Raw genomic sequence first — 18,037 nt, 5'->3', positions numbered from 1 at the left:
TTCTCCCCTTACTAATGGCATATAACCCCATTCGCTGAAAAGCTGTTATTCAGAACTACTATATTCTAACAAATCTTTTTTTTAATAGATCCCTTATTCAATGTAAATTTTTTCCTCACTCTCTACATCAAAATTTGAGAGATTCATCAACAGATCCACTCCCAGAGAAGATGAGAGAGTCAGTGGTAAGGCTGTTTAAAATTATTTATTTTATGTACTGGAAACCTGCAATCCACCCATGTGGAATCCCTTAACCATGCTCAATTGTCAATGCTACTACCTCAAGTGTGGATGCGCTCTGCCGACAGAGGAAGACAGTGTGAACATGCAACAACCATTTTCTTTTAGCGCTTTTTGATCGTCGACAACATTTTCAGCGAAAAAACTCTGCCACTGTAGACATGGCCTTAGGAGAGTATTGGTGACTGATACTCAGGGGAAGGGGGAGACCTCAAGAGTTCAGGCTTGGCAAGGATGGGGTTCCCGGAAGGGTTTAAGGTGTGGCTGATTCCATCCAAAGTTCTAAATTGCCCTGCTTCCCAGCAGCTAGAAACCTTTCCTTCTCCTCAGCACAGCATCCATAATGGCCATCTCGAAGCACTAGGGAGCTAGATAATCCCTAAAGTGTAAGCATCTGTGAGAGTAAGTAGTGTTTAAGGAGTGTATGGAAAATATACTACTTTACTGCTTGGTGTAGAAGCCACAGCTTCTGCTAAACTTAATTATTTTACTTGGTTAAATTGCATAGTGGAGGTATGGCTATTAATGGAGGGAGGCTTCTAAGCAAAGATATAAAGTATTTATTATAAAGCTTGGCTACATACTCTGGTGTTTTTGGTATGTAGCTTATGGGCACAATCCACTGTCAATTGATTTCTATAAACTGGTTGACTGTATTGTAGGTATAGTGGGAGGCATAATTTTCTTCTGATTTTATAACCCACACATCCCTTCCACTTATTGTTCATTGCCTGGGGCAAGTGTACAGTCTGACCTCATCTATTCTACAAGTTGAACCATGTCAGGGGACTGACCCGGTTAACAATATGGCCATCCCTTGAACTGGTTACAACCATTTCATTTCAGAGTGCAGATGAGGATCCGGTCAAAAACGCAGTTAAGGTCCTGACTATATTGCAGACTGGAACCATGTAACTAGGAAAATGGGATAACTGTGTTCCACTGTAGCACTCTGGCCTGGCTGTACTAGTAATGTAGACAGGGCCTTTGTGTCTTGGTCCTTTTTTTGTGGTGGAATTTGTTTCTTGGTGCTCTTTTCTGCCAGGGAATTGGTTTCACATGGTGCTTGTCAGCTGCACATTTCCACTACACACATTTGACATCTCATATTGTTTTCCAGAAACACAGGCTGTTTTTACTGGCTGCTACAAGGGCCTCCTAATGCTGTACCTTCCTTTCTTCCTCTGTTTGGGTTTCCTCCAGTTTATATATTAATGTAAGCAGATGTGCACAATTCTAAATTGGTTTATGTAGTGCTAACTCTTCCATGCTGGGATACAGATAGTACTCCCTGAAGAGGAGATTGCAATTGTAGTTTAATACGTGCTCTGTCTAAACCCTTTAGTGGCTGGCGGCAATGTCTTAATAAATAGTTGAACCAAGTTAAGTAGGTTCTCCACAATTGTTCTCACACTGCAATGCCAGTATAGAAAGTTGGTGAGTGTAGACAGCTAAAATATATATGTGCATCAAATTTGAGGGAAACATTTAAACAACAATCCATTTTGATCTTACTTCACTGTAGTTAAGGGAGTGTGCTATCGTAACCAGCTCTGGTTTTGATTAATTTTCAAAAGCAAACTAAAAATAGCTTTCAGATCCTCTGTAAGAAGAACTTTGATATATCTGGGAATTGGGTACACTGTTACATGAGGACCAGAAGGAGAAGTTTTAATAGCATATCCTTCCCCCTTTTGTTTCCCTCAGCATGCCCCTGTGTAATTGCCATCTTTTATAGTTGACAGTGGAGGAAAAAAGCTTGTTTGGGCCAAGTGCAACAAAATGTCCAGTGTCCACTGGCCTATGCTCCTATGTATAAAGCATGCATAATATTCAGGCTAAATTAGCCCCTTTTTAATCAATAAATTTAAGATATAAATAACTGGTTCACCTCCCAAGATGAAAGCAAATAAGTTTAAATATTAAAATAAATCTGTTGTGTTGTATAATATTCATGTTAGTAGTAATCAATATAGCATTTGTAATGTTTAGTTACATGACCTTTACTATTTTTTCTCTGCTCGAATGGCTATGTAAGAATCGTCAGCTTCGGAAACTGGAATTACAAAGCAGCTGTGATGGATAATTGACCATTCAACTTTGAGAATGGAGCTTCCTAGCATTATAATTAATTTCTATAGACATCCCCATGGTTGATTACTACATTAACCAGTGGCCTGAGGGTGTTAATGTGTTACATTCAAACTCAACTTCCTTCCTGGCCTTTAGTACAAACAGTCAGATAGCTAGTAAAAGGATTTATACAAAGCTCCCAATGTATAATTTAAAACAAGAAGAAAAAAATTACAGCATGTTTTCCTGTTTTATTCTCACAAGCAGGAGATGTCCAGAATAGCCCTTTAAAAAATAAAGAAATATTTCTTTGATAGAATGGTGGGTGGGTGATGTTGAGGCTTTGTCTGCATGATCTGTTTTTACCCAAAACTTCAAAACAATCCCAATGGTAGTGATTATTTCACTATTGAATTTTTACTAGAGTCAGAGGTCAGGCCTTTCACACATAATGTGTATCAAACGTTACATTAAAAACATGTCAGTTAGGTTACAAAGTCAAAGACTAGAAAGTTAGGAGATGGTGGCCTGTCCAACCTTAATTCAGCCTGCTTGTGCATCCATTCTGTGCCCGCCCCCCCGTGCATGGTGTCTTGCGGAAAATGTGCAGTGTTTTATTTACTCTCACCATCTTGTTGCAAATGTCATGATATGTGATGTTTTTCTTAAAACCCCAACTCTGGGAGGCATATGATTACATGAGAATATCATCTTTCATTTTAAAAATAGTATGTTTCTAGCCTTCAGTCTAACTTTGAAAACATGACCTGAGTACATTTATTAATTTTTACCCAATCTCATGATTTCTTTGGGGCCTGACTCATGATTTTTGAATGCTTGGAGTTGGCATTACTGAGAATGGTACGTGATCATGTAATTAAAGATTATATCATATTACATTGCATTTCATTACATAACATATACTCAGCAGGGCTAAATTAAGGTTGTACAGGCAACCATAAATCTAGCATTACCTAGCTTTCAAGTGCTTAACTTTGCAACCTAAATAACATTCTTTTAATATAGTTTTAGTATGTAATTTCCTAGGATTTTTAATAAAGGTAAAAATACATTCCATTATGTGCATCATCATCAGGGTTTCAACCCTGAACTTTCAGTACTGATGCACACCTGCCACCACTTGAGCTACAAGGCTAACTACATTAGCTGGTGGCAGGAGAAGGCTGTTATCCTGTGGGTGGGAATGGGCCACTGGGGCAGCACCAGGTAGGAGATCAGGAGTTAGTTGATGGCGAGGGGCTGGCCTGGCCTGGTTCTCTCTTTCCCTCTACCCCCTTGAGTTGGGATGCTTCTGTCCCATGTGGTGTCTTCAGAGGTGGTATGGACCTCTGGAGCCATGTGCTCACTCCAGGCAGGCAGGGTGGTTGTTGGAAGCCTGCACCAGCTCTGCTCACATTCCTCCTAGCTTCCATACATTGCCAGAACATGTACATGATGGTTCTGGTGCTGCTGCTTTGGCAGTGGTTTGGATCTAGTTCTTTAGAATGTTCGTGTTCCATTAATATTATGGCAATCTGCCAAAATTTTCCTGAGGAACACAATCCGGGGAAGGAAAAGGATAATTAACACTTTATATTTCAGCTAAACCTGAGTGGAGTTTTATGGGATACAGAAAAAGCACTTCTCAAGCCAAAGGGCTTTAGTCCAGCTGAATTTCAAAGGCGTGCTATAATTAGTGTAAGTGTTAGAGTTTTCAGAAACAGGTTGCAATCATCTTTTGATAACCGAAATTGTTAAGCAACCAAAATATAGTGGTCATTGACAGCTCCCCCTATACTTTAAAATCAATTCGTTGTTCAAGCGTTGTCTCCTACATCTCTGTTTCATTTTTATCTCCCTATTGTTGGGTCTGTTATTCTAGCATTATTTTATGTTTTCTTCCTCCTCCCCACAGAAACACTTGTTGGCGAGGCTGGCTATTGGGGCTGGGTGCACAGTCACAGTAACATCTTGAATCAGATGAGGTTTTCTTTTAAGTGAAATGTTGTTGTATCCCAGGTTTCTAAGAGTCTTTAAATTAAAGCACTACAAGTCAGTATTTAGATAAACTGAATGCCTGCTGCTAGATATTTATGTCAGTCAGTACCTTCATTTGCCAGCAATGTTAAGGGCTACTAGCCCTCTGTAATATGTCTAGTCATAAATCTAAGCCAAGTTTTTGATTTGCTGACCAAAGACATTTCTGTAAGCTCTAAAATACAATGGTTCAAAAATTCACATAGCTCAAAAACTACCTTGTTAATTTGTTTATTCACGATGATATTTTAATCACAAGAAAAATGGGTTAGGAAGAACATATTTTCCAATTTCTCCAAAACACAATTACTCCAGCCTAGTTATAGTTCTTTACTTGAAGGTAGATTTTTTTTCCTTTCATTATCATTACATAATACTAGAGATAGGCCCACTTCTGAAAACCCCCAAATCTTGGAGAAATTTGGACCCTTATATTGAACCAAACATTACAACTTGGACCCATCTCTGTAGTACGTAATAATAAATGTATTATCATTGATGTCTATGAACACATGACAGAAACTCTCCCAGAAAGCACAGATTATTTAAGCAATGGAAGAAACAGTGCATTAGTATGAGAAAGTATCAATGCTTCCAAACAGGAAATGGAACCAGAATATTAACAGATTGTTGCCATTTTCAAAAATAGAGAAAACCCCACAAATACCATTGCATAAACGGAGACACAAATGTAATGTAAAACCATTTTAGTTTTAAGTTTCCCATGGTACAATTAAACAATGTTTACAAAATATGTTTTAAAATTAATTTTGATATTTTTGAATTTTTAACAAATACAGAATGCGGGGAAATAATTTTGCAAATCATATTGCAGAAAATACCTTTACATTAAAATATATTTTTATATTGTAAAACAAAGACAAGTGTCATCACAATGCAAACTATCAGTAATTCATAATGGAGTAATTTAATTTATCCAGTTAAAATAGTATTCACTTGATAATTTTGTATTTTAAAAAAATTATATTCACAGAAGGAAATCTTGAAATCGGATCTCATTGTCTGTGCAGTGGCTGCTGTTCTATCATTTGCAGTCAGCGCCAGCACTGTGTTTCTGTCATTAAGGGTATGTATATTAATCCCCTGCTTTTAAATATTTTCCCCCTAAGATATCATCTCTATTATGGAAAACTACATGGCTAAGAATAGAGAGGAGCTGTGAAGAGAAAAGTTAAGGAAAAATTATTTAATGGCAAAGATAATTTCAAGGCTTTTGATATACACTGCAAATCAGTTATAGATATTTATATTCGGCACTATTTAATGCATTTAGTAATTGTTTTCCCTAAACGTTTGCTTTATACTAGTCTTTTTTTATGACGTAGAAGCTGTTGGAAGAGGGATTCTTACATTAACCCGATCAATTTAGCGTTTTTATTTCCAGTTACAATACTGGTTAAATTTGTGTGTAAAGTACATTTTGAAAAAGAACAAAGGTTGTTGCTTTCATTTCCTGACCCCACATCTGCTTCCCACCTGTAGTCTTTGATGCTTTTTATGTAAGAATCAATATTGCTTGCAAATGTTCAAGGAAGATTAAATTGTTGTACATTAAAAATATTGTGGGTCTATAAAATATTATTTGTAAATGTGATTCCATTATTTTCCTCCTTTGTCTCAGCCATTTCTCAGCATTGTGCTGTTTGCTTTAGCATGGACTGTGGGATTCGTAACACATTACATACTTCCTCAGCTCCGCAAGCATCATCCTTGGCTGTGGATTTCTCACCCGATACTTAAAAACAAAGAATATCATCAGCGGGAAGTGAGAGGTTTGTAATAAATGTTGTCAGAATGCTGATTGATGTTGTCTTTAGTTTGTCTTGTTTTTAAAGAAAAAAAATTCTTGCTTGTGTCCATGGTGGTATTTAAAGACGACCATTTTTTTCCAAGATGAGTTTTCTTTTTTCTTTTTTTATGTTTTACTTAGAAATATCAGAGGAGTATCAAGTTTTGATTTCTATATTTCTTTTGGATGGCACTCTCTCAGGGACTGTAAGAATGGAAGTGAATATAGTGACATCATCATAGGTAGAAAGGCCAACTGCAACTTTTCCACATTTCGTTGTAGAAGTGGGTGGGTTTGAATCTTTCATGCAGAGCTTTCTGCTAAATCTATCCAATTTTAGCAAAAACATCCAAGCCCAAAGAATTTTAAACTGTCTATGTAAACATAGATATTTTTTATTTAGGTCAGAAGGGACCATTATGATCATCTAGTCTGACCTCCTGCACAACGCAGGCCACAGAATTCCACCCACCACTCCTGCAAAAAACCTCTCACCTATGTCTGTGCTATTGAAGTCCTCAAATCGTGGTTTAAAGACTTCAAGGAGCAGAGAATCCTCCAGCAAGTGACCTGTGCCCCATGCTGCAGAGGAAGGCGAAAAACCTCCAGGGCCTCTTCCAATCTGCCCTGGAGGAAAATTCCTTCCCGACCCCAATTATGGTGATCAGCTAAACCCTGAGCATATGAGCAAGATTCACCAGCCAGATACTACAGAAAATTCTTTCCTGGGTAACTTGGATCCCACCCCATCTAATATCCCATCACAGGCCATTGGGCCTATTTACCATGAATATTTAATTACCAAAACCATGTTATCCCATCATACCATCTCCTCCATAAATTTATTGAGTTTAATCTTAAAGCCAGATAGATCTTTTGCCCCCACTGCTTCCCTTGGAAGGCTGTTCCAAAATTTCACTCCTCTGATGGTTAGAAACCTTCGTCTAATTTCAAGTCTAAATTTCCTGGTGGCCAGTTTATATCCATTTATTCTTGTGTCCACATTGGTACTGAGCTTAAATAATTCCTCTCCCTCTCCGGTATTTATCCCTCTGATATATTTATAGAGAGCAATCATATCTCCCCTCAACCTTCTTTTAGTTAGGCTAAAGAAACCAAGCTCCTTGAGTCTCCTTTCATAAGACAAGTTTTCCATTCCTCGGATCATCCTAGTAGCCCTTCTCTGTACCTGTTCCAGTTTGAATTCATCCTTCTTAAACATGGGAGACCAGAACTGCACACAGTATTCCAGGTGAGGTCTCACCAGTGCCTTGTATAACGGTACTAAAACCTCCTTATCCCTACTGGAAATACCTCTCCTGATGCATCCCAAGACCGCATTAGCTTTTTTCACAGCCATATCACATTGGCGGCTCATGGTCATCCTATGATCAACCAATACTCCAAGATCCTTCTCCTCCTCCGTTACTTCTAATTGATGCGTCCCCAGCTTATAACTAAAATTCTTGTTATTAATGCCTAAATACATAACCTTACACTTCTCACTATTAAATTTCATCCTATTACTATTACTCCAGTTTACAAAGTCATCCAGATCCTCCTGTAGGATATCCCTGTCCTTCTCTAAATTGGCAATACCATTCCTTCCTGTCTTAAGTGAGGGCTCGCAAAACTGCCACTGCAATCCTTACCTATTGGGATTTCATTATTCCATAGTTCTCCAGTCCCCAGACAGTCTTCCTGCAGAAGGAGGGAAGTGTTATTTCTAATGTAGAAAAGCAAGCTCTGAATCCACGGAATTGAGTAGATAAACTCCACTTGACTTCAGGTGCAGCAGGATAGGGCACATAGGAGTTAAACTGAAGAGTGGAACATTTTGATTCACATTTAAAATGTGTCTAAACATTTCAGCCGTCTACCCCATTACCACACTTAGACTTGGAATTTAGTTCTGCATGAAACAACTTCTTGCCTTTGAATATTTGTTGCTCCTTCCCTCCCCCTTTATTTAATCATTTGAAGTGCTGGTGCCTGCTTACACTTCACATCCTCTGTCCCTGCCCTCAACCACCAAAGTGTCCAGGAAATCCACTGGGGCCCCGAAAAGATTTTCCCCCTACAAAATAAGATTATTTCTTATTATGGGCCCCTTTCCCTTAAACATCAGCTTTCACGTACCACTGACCTGAACTTCAAAGTGCTGGAATATAATGGTGAGAAGAATCTCAGACTTTTTCTTTAGATTATTGGTAACTGGGCTACTAGTCCATCTAATCTTTATTCATGACTCTGGCTTAAATCTGAGTTACTCCTTCCCTTGTGAAAACGCAGATAGACTTGCACGTGCATGTTCAAACATTTCACCTCTGTAGGCCTGGATTCAAATCTGAATTTATTTACTTGGCAAAATAGATTTCCGTGCAATCCCAAGTGGATATTTATCCCTGTTTATTAAACGTCCTAACCTCTTTTTTATACTTGGTGTAAAATGCAAGTTGTTTTACCCCTGGTGTAACTTTTAGATTGTGGAGAAGGGGAATTGTTATATCTGGAAATGGAGGACATATCAAATATAATAATAATACGTAGCTCTTCTATGGTGCTTTTCATCAGAAGATCTCAAAGCACTTTTCAAAGGAGGCCAGTATCATCCCTGTTTTACACAGTTGATAACAGGGAAGATGAAAGCTTCACCTAGCTTTCACATTGAGCTACTGTATATGAGTCAAGTGACCTATGGCCCAATCCAGGGTTATGTAAACTGAGGGACAGCCTAATATTTGTACTGAAGTTTATAGCCATTTTACATGGTATAGAGAAAATACAAATAACCCTTCTTTTTTAATACCCAGGCCCTTTAGGGAATGTTTAAATTATTAATGATAAAAACTTTATATATAAATTTCATAATGACAGACATAGTTTCCACTGTATTTCTGCAGGGCATAATATTCTGCTAGCAGAAGTAATAAGGCTAAAATAATATCTTTCCCTGGCATCTGTTGCAATGGGGTTTACTGAAAATATAGCAATGAAACAATGCAGGGGAAGAGTTCTTTTTAAAATGGCATTTCTCATTTTTAAAAAGTGTAACAAAATCAAGTTAAAAGCGAGAACACAGAATGTTGTATCAGTGATGTTTAGCCATTGTGTTCACTCTGTCAATATAAGCCTTAGTGGTTATCCATATAGACCCTCTGTAGGAGAGAATATAGCACAGAGAAGTCCCTTTACCAATAACATTTACCTCACTTACTAGCTGTGCTTTCTATTTATAATCACCAATTGATCTGTACACCTGTAGTAGCTGTATTTTGAGAACACTGTACTGTAGCGTTTAACCCTCTGTTACAGTACAATTACATTACAACCTCAGTGACATATTGTGAGCAGTTTGATATGCTGTACTCTGTGTTTAAAAGTGAATTGTATTTCCTAAATAGATTTTCCTGTTTAAGAATAGAGGCAGAATTATATTTACTTTGACTTTTGAATGTTTAAAATTTGAGCAGCATGGTTACTGAAGTCTGTAACTTTCATTTCCTGCATAATATCTCAAGAGAATCACTAAAACTGAATAAAACAATGTAACTTCGTTGATAATTTGGCCTTGCTAATATCTACTGGCTTCAGCAGGTGCTGCGTTGGTATGTAGGAATATCTGAAAATATTTTAGAATCTCAGAGACTAATTTCTAGTTCTCCTACAGTTTCAGCAAACTTCACTTCGAGAAACTTGGCTTCTTTTTTCAGCTATCATCTTCTCTTTGGTCCCAGCTGGAAACTTGCTTGTCATATCTTGATGGATCATTCTCAACCTATGTTCATGAGGTGCTTGAAAACAATAATGTCAGAACACAGTCTGCTGCAGGACTTCAGTATCCTGTTCTTCAAACTAGACAACAAAAGCGTTCTGCTCATTCCCTGCAAAATCGTGCGTTTGCCATACATTAAGGATTTATATCTCTCTGAAAAATCATGTCTTCAAAACAAAACATTGGGTACCAAAAAGTACCCAAGAGACTTGATTGAAGGTTGCCTTTTAACTGTTGCCACAAAATGCCAAGAAAAGTGTACTGGAAATGTGAATCTTATTAATGATTTGTATTCCAGCTGAAAGTCATTGTTTTAAAAGGCTTCATTTGCTTGATAATGAGCAACTCTTGTGAATATCCTGGCTTTGTTGTCTTTTGCATGAGTTTAATCATAGAAGACTGTTATAAGATTTTTTTCCCTTATGTCTTCATTCATTGGAAAAACATAATTTTCATAAAGGTAGTGGCTCAGCTTTTCAAAAGGTTGAGAGTAGAGATATACCAGGCAAATGCACTTCACTCTTTGACTGATCTGCATTGATGGGTCAGCTCATACTTTGGAATCACTTGTATCCCTCAAGCTAACAACTCCGTGGTTCAATCAGGAGTCAAGGCATTTTCAGATTCTTCTATATTCTCTATTTTCTATGGGGTCCAGCTAGTCTGTATTGGTTTAATTATTGCAGAAGTGTACCCAGAAGTATCTGTTAAAGAACTGGAGTAAAGTATAGATCTCTTTTCAGTCACAGGAACAATGCTGCATTCTACAAAGCCTGAGAGAGGTGCCTAGGCTCCCTATTTAATTAATAGGGAAAGATAGGTACTTAAGTCCAGATTGCATGGAGGCACCAATCTCTCCTAGCAATCCATAACTGGGAACCCGTCTCCTGGAGTCAGGTGTCTTAGTTATTTCATGGGAAAATGAGTTTGGCACCCTCCCCACAAAACAGAGGGAGCAGGGGGTGATAGTGAAGCCTGAGTCATTGGAGCAGGGGGACCAGACCTTGAGTCTCCTGCCTCCCAGATGGGTACCCTAATCTCCAGGCTACAGAGTCATGCTCTCTCGCTCTCTCTCGCGTATTTCCAATGACTCGCTAATTATTTATCAACAGTGGAACAGCATCAACAGGAGAGTTCGAGGGAGTCCCACATCAGAATATCCCAGAGCTCTGTGGTTAGAGCACTCCTTCTGGTGTAGTGATGCTGTCTCTCTCGGTCCTCCTCCTCCTTCCTTTCTGGACATTCCTTTAGCATCTTCTTTAGTGGGTCATACTTCTCTGCTCTTCTGCTCTCCATGGGTTTATCCAGAACCCTGTCGTTGGCTCCCATATATCCTTAGCTGCCGTCTTTATACTGATTCCTCTCATATTTACCGTACTCCTGACTTGTCTCCATCCATCCATTCACTCATTTCAGCCTGTTTTTCTGGCATCTCCCAGCTGCCTTACCCTCAACTTAAACATAAGAGTTCCTATTTGGCCATGTTATCTTCCTCCCCCACTTCTCCCCTTTTCCCTTCATTTTATGTTGACCATACCACCATCCTCCATTTCACTTGGGCCCATAACTGGGATGGCTAACTTTGACCCTTTCCCCACATATGCAGGTTGTTTCCTGTGTCCACTCTGCTAAAACTCTCATTCACACCCTCACCACCTCCTGTCTTAACTCTAGTAGCCTTCTCTCTAGCCTGCCTGATACGTATTGTCCCCATCTTCTCTTCAATCCATTCAAAACATAGCTGTTAAGAGGAGCTCATCCTCGGCCAGTGGGATTAGTCTTTCTTATAGAGCTCAGGAGCTATCCCAGGAGAAGAGGGAGGTGCCTCTCTTGATGAGTTCAGGTACTATGACAGGAGGAGGAATGCAGAGAAGGAGCCTCTCTCTCTTAAAGAGCTCAGGACCTTCCTCAGAAAGAGGGAGTGAGAGCTTCTACCGCAGACTTGAAGAGGACAAGATGGAGAAGGAGCCTCTCCTGTGGCTTGCAGGAAAAGATTAAGAGAGGGAGAGAACAAGCCATTTCTCCTTCTCCCATCCTTAAAACCCTGCACTCACTAATGGTGAGCAGGATAACTATTCTTGCTAATGGCTTGCTAGATGATATCTTGGGGGTTGCCTATAGTAATAGATTCTCAATTTATTTTTCTGATCTCCAAGGTTGAGAGCTCTTCTTTCCTTCTTCAGCTCTGACACAAATGATATACTATTTTACCGTTCTTGGGCCCTGTCTGACTGAATTTAGAATGTATGAAAAATGGCTGTGAAAACAGGTCCCTCACAGCATTGCCACAGTCATTTCTACCTGCTGCTTTGGAGGCAAAAAAGCTTGATTTTGAAATGTGAATCATATTTTTAATTAAAGCTATGAAAAAGCCTGGCATCAGAGCCATAGGCAGTAATAAAAGGAAATACTTTAAGCTATAAAGAGTGAAGGATATGGAGTCTCAGAAATTCATGTACAGTTTTTGAAAGACTGTTACCTCAACTAAAGATATCATAGGTCCATGAATTAAAGTAATTTGGAAGGATTGGTTCCTGACTTTTCTCCATGTATCTATTGAACATACGGTACTCTGGAACCTTGAGTCAATGTGTCCTCTTGTTTTCTCACCATCATATTGCTGAAATAGCTTATTTTATCCTTCTTGCTGTAGGAAGGGATGTTGGTAGTTCAGCAGGTGGTTTTTACCTTTGAGTCAGTATTGAACCAATACTCCAGTATGGTGCACTCTGCTGTTGCAAATTCTGTTTTTCAGATGACCTGAGCTAATTGTGCTCATTAAAGAATTCCTGCCATGTTTGCAAGAATACAGGTATTACTCAGGAAACTTCACTCTGCCTACCTAATTTCTCCCTGCAATTTCAACTGGATACAGTAGTCACGTCCTGTCTGACTGCTGAATAATATTGTTGTGCACCGTTAAATGACTGAATTCCATCACAGGGGTGGGTGCACTTTGTTGCTGAGTGAAGTGATCCCAGTATTTATGTGTATAATAGCTTCTTTGTAAAGTATTTTGGGTCCTTTGGGATAATAATAATAATCCCTAGCTCTTTTATCATGCTTTTTATCCTTTATCCTCAAAACACTTTACAAAGTTTGACAAGTCATTATCCCCATTTTACAGATGTGGAAACTGAGACACAGAGAGGGGACATGACTTAGCCAAGGTCATTGAGCAGGCCAGTGACAGAGCTGGGAATAGAAATCCAGGGTTCTAGAGTCTTCATTCAGTGCTCTCTCCCCTAGGTCACACAGCTTCCCCACTAGGTCACATGAAAAGTGTTAGTTAATAAATAAAATAAATAAATAAAATATTCTAAGTAAGAAAAGTGATTAAAGTGATGAAAAATAAATATGTTTATTAATATCGTGTCACATTTTACTTCTAAAAACTTAGAAGGATCTATCCATTATTATGTACCATTTCAGCTACTACATGTGCCGGTCTGGTGGATGCAGCAAAAAGAACAAAGTATGTAAGGTATAAATACTGGCCAGACCCAGAGAACAACATGATTGCTATATGGCAAAAGAATTAAGGATTACATGAAGTGTCATAAATTAGTGGGTATATTAACTAGTATGATATACAAAACTCATGATTTGTCCTTTTTACTTTAATGCATTTGTTGTCTATACAGTATTTATATGCTGAAAAAATAATAATTTGACAAAATGGTCTGTTATCTGGGTTTTTATTTCAGATGCTGCTCGTTTAATGTGGTTTGAAAGACTCTATGTGTGGCTTCAGTGTTTTGAGAAATACATCTTGTATCCAGCAATAATATTGAATGCCCTCACCATTGATGCTTTTTCTATTAGTAAATACAAGAGACTTGGTACACAGTAAGTTGATTATAGTTCATAGTACATGATTCATAGATTTAAGACTACTCACATTCAGATTAATGTTCAAAAGATGAAGCTCATGGCGTATAGGTCCATCAATGGCTATTAGCCAAGATGGTCAGGGACACAACCCCATGATCTAGGTGTCCCTAAACCTCTGACTTCCAGAAGCTGGGGACTGAATGACAGCAATTCGATAATTGCTCTTTCCTGTTTATTCCCTCTGAAGCATGTGGCACTGGCCACTGTCGGAAGACAGGATATTGGGCTAGGTGGGCCACTGGTCTGACCCAGTATGGCCATTCTTATGTTCTTATGAAGTTTAATGTTGCGTAAATGAGTCTGGTTATTTGTGTCAATTTGGTTTTGTGCTATTAATGAATAACAATAAATACAAAATGCTATCATTATTGGCTCTGTTAAAGGACAATTCAAACTGCCTTAAACTATGATAAAGGAAATGCTATTGGTACTGCAGCAAACATTATTGAGGCTAGAGAGATTTAAATTTATATAGAGAGAATAAAAAATTAAATATGTATAGCATGCCCAAATGACAGCTAAAACTAGGAAATATTATACCAGGCTGCAGGTGTTCAAAGGGTGTAAACACCTTGGGAGTAACCAGGATTAATGAGATGAAATGAGAAATCTAGTTTGGATATCAGGGAACTGTAAAGTTTATTAGACTGTGGAAAAGTCTCTCAGAGGAGGTGTCACAGGCTTCATTACTAGAGTCATTGAAGGCTAGGTTGGACAAAGCCTTCAAGAATGTAGAGTGCAGAACTATCCTGAATTAGCAGGGATATGATCAGGAAAACAGTATAAGCTTTTTCCATGTCTAACCTCTGTGATTCTAATTAAAACTAAATGTTGCTGATCCACAGTATTATAGTATGTTCTTTGAAGACAGCCTTTTGTGGTGGCAGTTTTTGCTTGATGACCTACAAACTGCTGTGAGATTCAGTGGTATTGTAGTGATTGCAATGTCCTCACTGAGCAGAATTAGTACAGAGCCTTTTTCAGTACTATAGTAATTTAAATTGTTAAAAAACTGGCCTGTGTTCAGGAACAAAGATCCATTACAAATGGAGCATTTTATTTCCTGTATTCAGATTGTCTGGATGTCCATTTTTAAAATCAGATTATTTTTAACTTGGATGTAGTGAAAAACTATTTATTATTAATAATAATAATTTCTATGACACTAGCATGTAGAGGCTCCAGACCCATGATTCATGGGACTGTACAGACATATACCGAAAGAGGGTTCTGGTCCTAAAGAGCTTACATTCTAAATTAGAGCTTACATTATAAATAAACTATATCAACTTTTGTACAGGAGCATATGGCAACATTTTCAAAAATACCTATTTTCAGAAGTGACATAGGCACTTAAGAAGCTAAGTCTCATTGAATGTAAATGGGATTTAAGCTTCTAAGTTTCTTAGGCATGTTTTGAAAATTTTACCTGAAATATAGTACAGCTCACTCTCATAGATGTCGTAGTTCTGCAAGTCGAGCAGAACTAAAAAGTAGCCAAATGTTAGTTGTCATCAGATGTATTTCTGAATCCACTGGAGGATCAGATGTGTTGAGTAAGAAGATATTATTTTACATAGTAACTTTTCAGAGCAGAATTGCAACCCCAGCTGTTCAAAAATCATGATTCAGACCCCCCAAAATCATGAGATTTTAAAAAGGAATCATATTTGGGTCTGCCTTCTGATAGTTTAACCTTTAGGAGAATGCCACCAGTCCCCAATGTAGGTGTGTTTAAAATCATCTCAGATGTTAAATTCACACGTTGAAGACACACTTAACAATGCAGGTCCTGACTACTGCTCAGAGAGGACTCATTTTTTCTTATCCCATTTGGTGTGGAGAGCTGTCTCTTCCCTAACTTGACAGAATACTTAGAGAGGAGGATAGTGGGGATAGAATGGCAGCTACCCCACACATGTTCTTTTTCCATGCTTTTCCATGTGGCCCCTCTGTTCGCTTGCCTCCCTGTATTTCCTTCCCTTTCCCCTCACTGTTTCCCACCCTTCACATTCCCTGGTACCCCTTTTTCCTCCTGCACTCCATGTTCCCAGGCATCCCCTCAGCCTGGCTTATTTCTCTGTACTCCCCTTCAGTCAGCCTCTTGCACATCATAATCCCCTGCAACTCTCTCAGTTTACCTAATTCTCCCCATGCTCCTCTGACTCCTCATGATCTTACCACAGTCTCCTACCCTACATTCTCATTCCTGGCACCTCCCCATTCTTATATCCTTCCTTGCCCTCACCTAATGACTAAGGGGTCTCCCTTAGTCCCTGAAGGCAGCGTGGCTCAGCCCCCATTGAAGGCAGTGGGAGATGATGACCATTTAAGTTTTGTGGATTTTAAGGCCAGAAGAGACTGTTATAATCATCTAGTCTGACCTCTTGCGTAAAATACTGCATAGAACCGTGCCCAGTAATTCCTGCACCAAACCCGTAACTTCTGTTTGAGCTATAGCATATCTTTTAGAAGGACATCCAGTTTTACCTTGAAGTGATAGTGTGATCCACTACATCTCTAGGTTAGTTGTTCCAGTGGCTAAGTACCTTCACCGTTGAGGGATAATGGCAAAACTGCACAAGTCTGAATACAGAAATCACATCATAAGAAAAAGAAAAAAAATTCCAGACATTGCACGACTTACAATAAAATCATTAGAATTGTTCAGATAGTTGGACCTTGTAATCTGAAAATTGAGATCAACTTGTATTACTCAAGAAATTGAGACGAAGAATTAGCTATCTTCAGTTTTTATCTGACTTTTGCAAAACATATGTGAGGATGAAGTGCAGAAACTGCCAAATGTGGGTACCACATACATATTTTTACATAATTATTTTTAAAGAAGTTTCTTTGGGAGGATTTAGGGCTCCCCAGAGCCTCTAGCACCAAACAAGGATAAAGTATTGTTTCTTAGAACCTTAAATCCCATTTACATTCAATGAGACTTAGCTTCTTACAGCCCTGGCTCATGAAACTTTACACAGGGCACCTGGACAGCAGCAAGGAGCGTTTTAACAACAGGCTGAGCAGGTGCCACAGGGTAGTTGAATGTGCCTTTGGCCATTTGAAAAGTCGCTGGAGGTGTCTCAGTGGCAGGCTAGACCTTACCGAGGATAATATTCCTGTAGTCGTAGTGGCGTGCTGCACTTTGCATAATCTGTGTGAATCTAAGGATATTCAGGTGTGGAGCACTGAGGCAGAGCGCTTGGCTACGCAGTTTGAACAACCAGATGCTAGGGCTGTCAGAGGAGCCCAGAGGGCTGCTATTAACATCAGAGAGGCTTTGAGGAACCACTTTGACAGTGAGGGGCAGGAACACATGTCTGCTTTAGAGTTGCTTCCCTGGGGCATCCATGTACAATTCTGGGGCCCGAGATCCATGCAACACAATGCTTTAGAAGCCTGTTCCCAAGAGTGAATTGATTGCTATACGCTTTTGTGGAACACAGAATTAAAATGCTATACCATTGAATACCTTAGCCTTTATTTATTGTTAAAAAGGGTAAAACCTCACAACTGTGTGTAGCTCCAGCTATCATTGTGCAAGCTGTGAGCGGGGGTGGAGTGATGGGGAAACTCAGGAGTGCTGTGGAGTGAAAAGGAATGTCTGGGCAGAGAGGGGGGTGGGGTTGGCAAAGAATTGTGCATGTGCAGCTGTATCAGAGACTTGAGCATCTCTGTCTGATCTCCATAACTTTTATCATCCACTCTGTCGCTTGCCTAGCAAATGCAGCATTCTCTTTTCTATCCTGACTTTCGGCTTCCCAGCACTCTCTGTGTTCCCTGGTCTGTCTCTCATCATGCTGCAGCACGTCCCGAAACATGTCTTCTTTGCTGCGCCGAGGGTTCTTCCTTCTGCCGAAGCCATTTGGCATGGGTGCATGTTGTGTTCCTCAAGGTCTGTGCTGAACAGAAGAGGGATTGTTACATTCCAGCAAACTATTGAAACATTTCAGTAACAAGGGCCTTTTGCTAGTAGAAATCACTTTCTCTCTGAGACTCTAGGTAGGCACACAGCTCTGCCAGCACCCCAATCATGGTGAGTGTTGGGAGTGGGGGGAAGGCGGTTGTGCTTACGGACAAAAAGGTCTCGGCTTGCAGGGGAGCTTTTCAGGGAACTCATTCTAAAATTCTCACACACGTTTTCACGCAAGCATGCAGTAGTTGTGCCCTGGTTTCCCTAGTTACCTGCACCAGCGAGA

The 18,037-nt window shown here is 39.3% G+C and overlaps 1 protein-coding gene across 1 annotated transcript in view; it reads left to right on the top strand.

Annotated features, from left to right (window-relative positions):
* PCNX2 (pecanex 2) overlaps positions 1–18,037 on the top strand; it is a 224,597-nt gene that overhangs the window by 101,837 nt on the left and 104,723 nt on the right. The window contains exons 18-21 of the mRNA XM_084623010.1: positions 89–185; positions 5,345–5,437; positions 5,993–6,143; positions 13,643–13,784. Of these exons, the coding sequence (XP_084479136.1) occupies positions 89–185; positions 5,345–5,437; positions 5,993–6,143; positions 13,643–13,784 (483 nt within the window). The remainder of the gene's footprint in view (positions 1–88; positions 186–5,344; positions 5,438–5,992; positions 6,144–13,642; positions 13,785–18,037) is intronic.

The sequence above is a fragment of the Lepidochelys olivacea genome (assembly GCF_965140295.1).
Source record: "Lepidochelys olivacea isolate rLepOli2 genome assembly, chromosome: 3".
Taxonomy (NCBI): domain Eukaryota; kingdom Metazoa; phylum Chordata; order Testudines; family Cheloniidae; genus Lepidochelys; species Lepidochelys olivacea.
The sequence above is the reverse complement of the archived record's forward strand: the minus strand, read 5'-3'. Positions and strand labels throughout refer to the sequence as shown.